The 11,569-nt window shown below is 30.6% G+C and overlaps 1 protein-coding gene and 1 pseudogene across 1 annotated transcript; both read left to right on the forward strand.

Moving 5' to 3' along the window:
• The first annotated feature begins 69 nt into the window (after nt 1–69).
• LOC113561268 lies at nt 70–1,051 on the forward strand (annotated as a pseudogene).
• A 1,506-nt stretch (nt 1,052–2,557) lies between these two features.
• On the forward strand, nt 2,558–8,423 carry LOC113561276. The gene is made up of 9 exons (XM_026967604.1): nt 2,558–2,815; nt 3,316–3,444; nt 3,910–4,047; nt 4,109–4,329; nt 5,285–5,398; nt 5,461–5,621; nt 6,360–6,744; nt 7,253–7,494; nt 7,714–8,423. Exons 1-9 carry the CDS (start codon nt 2,558–2,560, stop codon nt 8,421–8,423), a joined length of 2,358 nt encoding a protein of 785 aa, XP_026823405.1.
• Nucleotides 8,424–11,569: the final 3,146 nt, after the last annotated feature.

The raw sequence follows: 11,569 nt of genomic DNA on the forward strand, positions 1-11,569 counted from the left end.
TATTCATTAGATCAGTAAACTTCTTATGACTTAATTATGAGTGGACAATACTGAAATTCTCAAAACAAAATGCATAAGAAAAAGAACAAAGTACCTAGTCATAAAAATATTCATATTATATTATCTTGCAAAAAGTATGAAATACCTACACAACTAAAATAGGTAACTGACAATAATTTTCTGAGGTTAGGATTTGTATACATTATTATTTTTTTTTTAATAATAATAATTAAATTAAATAAATAAATTCAACATGCCGTGTTTTATCAATTTGGATTTTTTGCTTTTTTTAAAATTCAAATATAATTGTTGACAATTATTATTATTATTGCACTTTTGTAACTGTATAACTTTCAAATTACTAAAATATGAAAGAAATAACCAACACTAGATTACAGTCAATTGCATAATTTGTTATTGGGTATTATCGATTAAAGGGAAAAAATCAAAGAGACAGATCTAAATAGTAAACGATTTGTAGGCAATCAATTTACACCAAAGTGTCTTAAACTGAAATTGATTGAAGCAACGTAAGAATTGTAATAAATATTTTTTTGCTTCGTGATTATATTCTATCGTACGTCTTTCAGTTAGAGTTCATAAATTAGATTTTGTAAAATCATATAGTCTTCAATTATAATACCAACTTTTTTTATGTATTTGATTTTCATCTATAATTATTGATAGCATGGAGTTTACTGTGGGAAGTAAACCAGTTAACGAGTTTCGCATGATTGAATGTCATTATGTCTGTAACAAATTATTCAAGACATATGACTTTGAGTTTGATTTTTGAATAATACACAGCAAAAATACGTATGAACACATATACAAATAACAAGTTTCCAAATTTGGATTCTAAATCGAGTATTTATTTTAATTATTAATAAATATTCAATTATGTGGTTTTAAATAATGTTTTTACCTTTTGTATTGCAGTTAAGAAATGATCCAAAATCAATTTGAAACTAAATCAGACAATTTTTTTTTTGCTGAAGGTCGGCTCATAATGCACAATAAACCTGAATATGCATACAATTGTGAAGTTTAGCAGAACCTGAGACAACCTATTTTATGTTCATTGAACATGTTAACATTTCACGGTTTTTTTTTTTTTTACTTAATATTTATTTTAACATGATTTTACATCACTCTGTGTCGTCACATTTGTCACATTTTTAAGATGAGTTGCGCTTTATACTTTTACAATTTGCTATTCTTTTAAAACCTTTTTGAACTTAAATATCATTGTGTTCTATGAATATAAGACATAGTATTATACATAATTTATTATTATTGTTTAAGTTACTGGGATTGTTAATTATTATGAATGCCATTATAATTAATAAAAATAAATCAAAATTACGATTCACTATAATTAATAAATATATACTATGGAATATATTATTATGTCTTATTAAACAAAATAATTTTTCAATTTATTCAAATTGAGTTTTTGAGTAATAAATATATTATATAAATTTATTTTTTTTCTCAATATGTCTTAGTTTAAACCATCTTTTAATTGTTTTACTTAATCCTCATTAAATGCAATTCAAGCAATATTAATTCAATTTTGAACAGGTAAGTCCAAGTGCTTTAAAACCGTAGGTCCACAATTATGTAATATAGTATCAATATCGATTATTTATTACATACTAGCATAGGTACTTTTAATTAATATTATGCTATATTTATTTTATGATCTCTAAATAAGAAATAAAATTATAACAATTCAAAAAAAAAAATGTTCTTTATTAATTAATCATGACATATTATTAAATTCATCTACGGGGTTTACAAGTTAAACAAATTTCTAAATAACTAAATTGTTTATTTTTTCATAGTTATAGTGTCTAGTAATTTCTTTTTTACTAACACTATACAATATAAGGTATTCCTGATAGTCATAATTCATATGTTCTTTTCTAATAGCTACTATAAGTTTACTAACTTATTCGAGTCAAAATTTAAAATTAATTTGTAATAAACACAATTTTTCTATGTTGTACCCTTCGATATTTGAAGGTCTCACGTATTTCAAAGCTTACGTTGCTCTACTTCAAATTGAATAATTATAATTCAAATGCTATCAAAGAAAACTAACATAAACAGGCGATAATTACTATATTGTTACTATTTATTTAAATCTAGTAATACTTAACTATATAAACACATCTTCATAGACATCAGTAACTAACAAATACCGTATAAAATATCGAAAATCGACGCGAGTCGTTGCTATAAACTATATAAGCAAAGATATATATATATATATGTTTTTCATTTGATTCATCGACACATTAAATATACGGTTACCTACTTATAACTGATAATATTATTTTATAATGTACTAAACTTGTAAATTACGCTGCTGACCTCACTTGATGTATTAAGATATAAATGTAAGTATCTCGCGTTTCTATGGTTTACACAATAACAACTAAATTTGGTTTTTTTTTTCGTTTCTATCGCAGTATTGCAAGATTGGCATAAGTATTTGGTTGTATCCGTATATATATATATTTTTTTTTTATGCGTACCTAAACAGTACACAATGAGATTTACGATATTGCTCTTCCAAATTATGTATTTAATATTTCGAGTAGTTGGTGGATCTAATAGCTACTACTGTACGGGTTCAAATAGTGGTATCAGTGGCAATGTACATTTTAAATGTGTAAAAAAATTATGCAACGGTACTTTGTGCGAAACAATAATCGACTACTTAGATAAACCCGGACCGGACGTAACTATAGATACCAACAATAAGGTATTGTTGAATCTCGAAATCGAAAACATTTCTACTATTCACGTAAGTTGTATCACTAGTTATTACTATAACTTATTCATATCAAAATATACTTATTATTTTACAATCATACTTAACATACTAATTATAGAGGATAATCTTAATATAATCTATTTTATGAGTACATTTTAAATACGTTCATTAAGTGGCTTATCGTCTCACATTCCCCTCAAACCCCAATACAATATGTATGCAATATGCGTATATGTAACTATTACAGCCAAATGTGAATACCTAGTACCTTGTAGTATTGAACTATAAATGTCAATAGTAAATTTGATTGACCTTTCTTTTGGTTTTTGCTTTCTATATTCTCTGGCCTGCTAGATTTTCACTTTAAAAATATTAGCCCTCTAGTAGCGTTGAGTTTTCCATCTCTAATATATATATATATATATATAATACCTACATAAAATATTATAATTATATGTAAAATGTGTACTTACATAATATAATGGTTATTTTCAATCACAAAATATTATATTATAATGTTTACTTTATAGGTACTATTTATTAACTATGTTCGTGATTCAGTAAATTCAAATTTTACAACGTATCGTCTCTTGAAACCAATCGTTTTAAAAGTCCAAATAGCTGGACCAAGAGAGTTTTACAAGTTGCGTTTCATAAACGTGAGTATTTTCTTTATTATTTTAGTTTTTTTAGTTACTGTTTTAAAAAATATATAATTATAATAATTATTTTATATTGTATATAATATCTATATATTATATTGTAGCTTTTAAAACAAACTACGTCATAATGTTATTCCCAATTTCTCATGAATTTTGGTTGGTTATCTCATAAAAGCTAATTCCAACCCTTGCGGCTTTCAACCTGTTGATTTTTAGTATACAATAGTATATACAACACTATACAGTATAATATACTATTATATTGAAGTTATCAATTAATAATTTTGGAGTGCCATAATAGAAATTCAGGAAATTTTGGAAATAATTTCATATCTGCATAGCTAACTTACACTATGGTATAATCAGAGTGCATTTAATATTATAATAATGTGGATTACCTATGTTGATATTCAGCTTTAAGCACAATTATTATGTGTTTATAATTATTAATTATTTTTCAAGTATGTAAATGGTGGACCGACAGAAGAAGTGATCAGTAAAGCGACCAGGAAAAATTATTTTGGATGCGATTCTGGAAACATTAGCCCCACGTGCGGTATTCAGTATTATGGCTTAAGTGAACCGGTGCCTTTTTCAAATGCAAGTAAATTGACTTTTGAAGTTTACTAAATAACAACTCTAAATTCGTCTGTTTATAAAGGGTTTTTGTTGTTCGTGTCTCGATTCGGTCAATGCTGCACGTCAACAAAGATCGTCCGAGGTAATGAGCAAAATAAACATTTCAATAACGACCAACAACGATGTTGTTATTCAACCAAGAGGCGAACAAGATTGTAAAAACATCAACAATAATAGTCCCAGTTACGCGAATTCATATACTTATCACGAGAGTGCGCATTGTTTTAGATATAGCGATTTATGGTAATATTATACTGTTAATACTTAATATACTTACAACAATATTATTTTATAATAATAAAAATTTAATTTAATTTTTTTTTTTATTATTTTATTTATTTTACAATGATATGTTATATGTTTGTTTAGTGTGTCAGTGTGTGTATATTATACACGATTTATAGAGGAAAATGCTTTGATATTAACTTTAAAGGTGATCTCTGATAGAAAATTGGATCTAGACAATCTAGTTAGTACAGTGTGAGAGATAAAATTTAAAATTCCCAATATTTTTCATATCAATCGAGGAAAAAACGGAAATATTTATACCAAAACGGTTTAAGAGAAAATCGATTGTATTATGTTGTACCTAATACAAATACGAATAATTGTAAATATTTAAAATTTTCATAAAATCTGTATACCTACTTGTATTTTCCAAATTTGGACCAAACCAGATATTCAAAAACAAAGAATAACGATTATATTAATTTATCGTACTTCAAAAATATTATTCATGAAAAATTGAAACTCTTACATACATTATTATCTTTAACTACAGATACACAATGACATTTTAAACATATTTAGATTAATATTAAGTCTGTTTTTGTTTTGCACCATATAACGCCTACTATAATCTACTTTTCCCCTTCTTTGTAGAAAAATATGTAATAATATGATAATACCCAAAATATAAAAATAAAAATTGACCATTTGTATTAATACAATACTGATTCGTGTACATTGAACTAATTAAAATTATAATAGAACGTAGTAGAAAAAATTTTCTAAAGCATTTACCTTTCAGCCTTACTAATTTTTGTATATCATACAAAAAAAAATCAATAGAGATAATAATAACACACATACTCGTTGAGAATCATCAATCATTAATTACAATTATAATATGATAATATAAATACAACTTTATCAAGTGATATTTATTTATTATCATGAATTCATAACTGATACGCAGGTTCAATGTTTATAAAGTAGAAAAATCGGAAACGGTCTTACCACTGACATTGGAGTTATTCAAAAAAAGCGAAAACAGCATTTACTTGCCCCAACAAAAATGTTTATCATCATTGTAAAAATAAACATAATTTAAATAAAAAGCATATTATATATAAAAAATATATATTTCCGCAGATCATCCAACAGCAACCAGACCATTATGAAGAATTTGGTATCGTATCGATATGAGGTCAAGGGTTTAAATGAAACAGTCGAAAACGATTTGATGGCCATGTTTATCCTGATACCTCAGAACGTACCTAAAACTTACCAATACGGTCTACCGTACTTAAACGGTATGTCATAAAAGATTAGGTAGTAGGTGCTGTACAGTGCAGAGTCTGCACTTAAATATATTTTATGAAAATGTTTTTTCTGTACCTAATTACGTTGATCAACTGACAACTGTAGCTTAAGCAAACTTCAGTTAGGTACTGAATCGACATCATGGGGTTCTATTATTATTATTTAATTTATAGATTATAATTTATAATCGTGTAATATAATAATAAGCGTATTTTAATTTTCGTTTCGATCTGATTGTAAAAACAATTTATATTTATTTAATATTTGTCATGTATGGGGCATTATTCTTATAAAATTATATTAATATTTCAATTTAAATAATTTTTTATACTATATAATTAAACGATTTTTCACCCGTTTAAATAAATATAAATATATTATACGCGACATCGCGATAAGTGATACTACATATAATACATTAAGATGATTTTGGTGACAAAAAAGGTCGAGATTTTACTAAATATTAATAATTTATATTATATCAATTTTATTAGATATTATTTTAAATTATTTGCAATTTATTTTAATTAAATAATAGCAAAATGTCAGCCCCGCCATGCCTCCCTCCACAAAATTGTCCGTACGTATAAGATGGTTCCGCCGAATACTCGTGGTCATCATCTTAATCATCATAAGTCATAACCATCATCATTATCGACATCGTCGTCCTCTATATCTTATACATATTACATATACGAGTATAGCTTCAGTAATGCCACCTATTGCAGATCAACCGGCCGGAAAGTACCTCGCGATCCATCCGAGTAAGATGTCTAAAAACAGCGGTGTCGAATGCGACAAAATCGGAGTGGAACCACGAGCTTTCTACGAACAGCCGGACAGGTGTTATCGGCCGCGGGGCACCTGTCTCGGCGAACAGCCCGTCCAATTGCTGCAGCAGCGCGAGGCAGACTGCAGCGAGGAACCGTCGGCGGGTGCCGCAAGTGGTCGTTTGTTCATCGAAGACTATGTGAAAGGTGACATCAGTTTCGACGACGTGCACGACCACATTATCGTGGACCGTCAGCCGGTCTCGACCTCTGCCGAAATACCCGTGTCCGTGCAGAGCGTCGGAGAGGTCAGACTGGACGACAACGCCGTCATCAACGACAAGTATTACCGATAATATTTTTAATTGGTCATTCGGATAATTATACATTAATAAACACATGCAATACAATGGTCAACTCATAGCTGCGGAATCCTCTTATCGGCGAAGTTTGAGTATTAATAGAAAATTAAATTAATATATGCTATTCCGAGATACAGTAAAAAAGTTAGAAAAATATAGTTTTATTGGATGAATATTTCAGTATAGATAACTTTGTTATTTAAGTAACTAGTAATTAGTTTTAGCGTGGATTTTTATAAAAGCGGCCTCATATAGTAATATATTATGTATATAATAATAATTATGATATATACATGTATAGGTGGTAATAATGAATTATTCTCGTTATCGGTTCAAACGTGCGATTTGCCATGGTTTTAATTGTTGATTAATAATTTGTTATAGTGCTAATAGTACACTAGTACATCATATTAAACACTATGAATATTATGATATCACAATGCCACAATGGTTGAAAGTAACACTTTTAATATTATAAAATGTCCGTAGGATTTTGCTCCAGATAAGCGAGGTACACGCGATTCTTGACAACGATTGTAATAACACCGCGAAATTGCTCGTATTCGTGACGAATTTAGGCTTGAAAACGGCAGATTTCTTCATTGACACTTTTAGTCCTAGAGACTCGAAAAAAATCAGAAAAAAACGGGGACAAGCGGTCGTACATCCCCAGCAGACCGAAAAGATCTTATTGGCATTCGAATGCCATACCGACGAATGCGTCGCGACCGGTGAGTAATATTTATATTTTAAAATATTCGTCAGATAATATATTACTACTATACGTATTGAACTTACATACAACGATACAACCGACGTTTTACAGCGCCTCTTACACATTTCCGCGTGCCAGTCCTCGGGACGACAAACACGATTTATTATTTGTTTTTAATAGTTTTGACATTTTTTACAACAAGCTCTGGTGGGGGGGGATGCATACTGTTCCGCAGTGCGGTTGTACACCGAACACGCCGCAGACGTCGCAGTGGCGTCCAGAAAGTGCAAGGTCGTCCGAGGTTCCGGTTGCTACTGTCTGTGGCACAGACGGTGCAAGTGTTACCAGGCAGAATCGCCATGTGCTGTCGACAGTAGATCGTTGAGCCAGGCACAGTACACCGGCGCCGGGTTCCTGGGCGACGTGCCCCCGAGGACGGCGATCGCCGAGGAAGCCGTCCACGACCGGAACACGCTGGCCGCCAGTCTGATTTTTCTGATCGGCTACCTGGCCGTGGCGCTAGTTCTGGGCCTGCTCAAAGCTGTGTCGCCGTACCGCAGCCACTGGCTGTGGACAGTCGGTCTCGGCAAACGGCACCTGGGCGCGTACAAAGAACCGGAACTCAGAACGTGCCCGGTGGTCCGGGACGACCACGGTTACTGCGTGCACCCCATAATCAAGTGCCGGCACATACAGCTGCTGGACAGGGGACAGGAATTCGTTATCAACGCGCTGTTCTTCGTCATCCTGCCGACCGCCATGGTGTACCAGGCGCACTGCAACCTGACGGGCGATTGCTGTTTCGTGGCCCAAGACCACTCGTCGTGTTGTATTGCTCTGTCGGCCCATCGGCAATCTCGCGACGATTTCGATTTGCCGCTGCAGACCAACAGTTGCGATTTTCTACAGGCGCACGGGTCGAATACGTCGGAAAGCATCGAATGACGCGAACGCAGTCGCATCGTGTCTTTCTATCAAAAATATTATATTACTGCTATGTGATGAATTCTACCACCACAGCAGCGATTCTCGGAACGAGTCATATATTCTTTTTCGTCACAGTCGTTCTACCATCCCGAGACGTTGTTAAATTATTCCCAAAAATCTTTTTGTACCTAAATACGAAGACAATTTAATTTTTAGATCATTATTATTTTTTCTCCGACCTGCGACGAATAAATCCGTAGTAAATTTAATTTTTATTTAATTATGTATCATATGAATAATTGAATAATAAACGATTATATTATGTTTATTTTAAAAATAAATGAGTATATAGGTACAGTCGAGTCGCGATAACTCGAAAAACTTGATAACTCGATTTTTTTTATTCCCCTAAAAATATAAATTAATATAAATTCGAGTTAGTTATCTTGAATCAAACATATCTCGAAGCGATATGTGTCAACTCTATCTGCTACAGCGGAGTCCATACCCACTTATTTATTTATTAACCCCATCACATACTATGTTTATTAAATGTTGTCGTGTCATGTCGTACTAGTGCGAAACGGGCTATTAGTATTTTAATACTGTATCTAAAATGATATGTACCTACCTATACCTACGACTTACTGTTGTGCTGCTGACGATAATAATGGAATCATAAATTCATTACAGTGAAACAATAAAATAAATGCAATCTAATATACCAATAGCAATAGCAATATCTATTATCTATGTGTGATATGTCTATAATCATCGATGTTATAATTAGACCGAAAAAACGATTTAAGCACAGAATAATAACTATTCTATTTTTTATTCTGTGATTTAGTCCAAATCCTTCTGCCTTTACCTCTCCCGAAATGGTATCCCTGGTATAAGAAAAAATAATAAATAAAAATAAATAATTTTTAAATGGGTACCTAGGTAAATCGTTGTTTGTAATGTATAATTTTTACACGATAGGTTGACAATATTGAATAAAATATACATCACACAGCAGAGACGCCAGTGGCGCTGAACCGCTGGTTACTGTATTATATATACGAGTATTCGGAGTATACAGTATACAATATACATGTAATAGGTAACTAATTAAGTAATAAGTACTGCGGATGTATTATGTGTACTTAATTTAAGTGGGTTGTGTCGTGACGGACGTCCCCAGACCACGGTAATCCGTAAGAATAGTTGTACTGTACAAGTTATAGATGTTAGGAAATTAATTAATTCTATCCCTTATTTTAGTGTGACAAATTCCAATATTTACTGATACCTTCTATCTCAGATTGTATTTCTATGCAATACCATTATAAACTAACATCGGCGCCACTGCTGCCACTGTAACTACTTATTATTGCGTCACTAATTTACTACCTATTTCTATTACTTTTTGTTAAGTTTTTTTTTTTTAATTACAGACTTGGTAAGTAACCCTAGTACTGCATAATACTATATCTATAGTATACGAGTTATGTAATATGGTACGTAGGTGCCTATAATAAATTAATTTGATTTGGACAAAAATTAACCAGTTGTACGTAAACCATCATAATAAACTTATAATAAGATGAGTTTATCTTGTATTACATCCTTGGAACCGACCATGACGAATTGATGAGAATAGGAGAATAGGATAATTAAATTATTTAAATTACCTATTGAGTATTGAATACTATTAGTACTATTAGTATTATATTCACTTGTATATAAATTGCCAGTGCATCAGTACCCAGAGCTAGGTACACTATAGCGCTTCTACCTATAATATTATTTTTTACAGTGAATATCATATCATATGCCATGTGGACATACTAAATACGGTTGTTTTATATTATATGTATTTATTGGTTAATAAACTTTATGGAATAATAATTAATAGTGACTAGTGGTTAATAAAATAGTAATCTCTCTCAAATATTTATCAGAACAAAACTACAGAACTTAAGTATAAATTTGAATGTATATGTATTATTTGGGACTAGGACGGTGAGCCGACGACCGAAAAGCCAACGTAGGATATTATTATTACGATAAAGATATTATATTATGCGTACCTATATCCATAATTTCCAAATAATAATAATAATAATATCGATATTTTTATCAAAGCAATTATTTGGGATAAGATATCGAACCAGTATTATATATTTGTGTTACCTAATGGCTAATCTAATGTTATTTTGAATCAGTGATGCTTGTGTTATCATCATATTTCATTTTATAATAATGGAGTGTTTTTTGTTGAACAACTTTTGATATAAATGGTTATGTTATGGTCAAAAATAAAAAACGGTTAAATAATATTATTAATGATAAATTTAATAGGACCACCATAGAGTTTCTAAAAAGTATACTTAATTTATAATATAAATCTATAAATGCAATTTTTTAATTTTTAATTATTAAAACAAATATTTTTTAGACGATTATAAATAATATGAAAAATAAATTATAATTTAGTAATACATTCTTTATTTTTAAACATATAAATAATAATTTTAGATACGCTGTCGGCAAAGGTACTATAGTAACTATAGTTGTCGGCTCAACGTCGTAGTGATCTCGTATTATTTATGATTAGGTATCTTGCTGAAAGTGTCTGCGTACACTCAGGAATGAACCGCTGTACAAATCCAGTTCACAAAGGAAAAAAGTTAATACCTAATTCTTGTTTACCTACCTATATAAACATAAATACATATTACATATATTTGTACATAGTATATTAGTAAGTACCTATAATAAATAGTTGTATATACATTGTGTAAATACGTATATTTAAAAAAAATTATATGTTGTAGACTGTAGTTTTGTAGTTTAGGTAGGTAGTAAATTTTATATTTCAGACATTACATTAAAACCTATGATGGCGTTGGGCTTAAAAGTAAAAAAAAAACAACACGTACGAACATGGAGGTTAAGCACTTCCCTTGATGCTTGATGCACCATACACCTTGTGAGGGATTACGGTACTTAAAAAAAGTAGATAAACCAACACTTTATATTTGCCCTTTCCCGGGGTGAAAAATAGTTCCTGCATAGCTACATCGGCTGCATCTCTCAGTGGCACTGATGTTGGTTTAAAATAGTATTGCATAAAAATAAAAGCTAAGATAGAAGGTAGGTAACCAGTAAACAGTGAA

The sequence above is a fragment of the Rhopalosiphum maidis genome, chromosome 1 (assembly GCF_003676215.2).
Source record: "Rhopalosiphum maidis isolate BTI-1 chromosome 1, ASM367621v3, whole genome shotgun sequence".
Classification (NCBI taxonomy): domain Eukaryota; kingdom Metazoa; phylum Arthropoda; class Insecta; order Hemiptera; family Aphididae; genus Rhopalosiphum; species Rhopalosiphum maidis.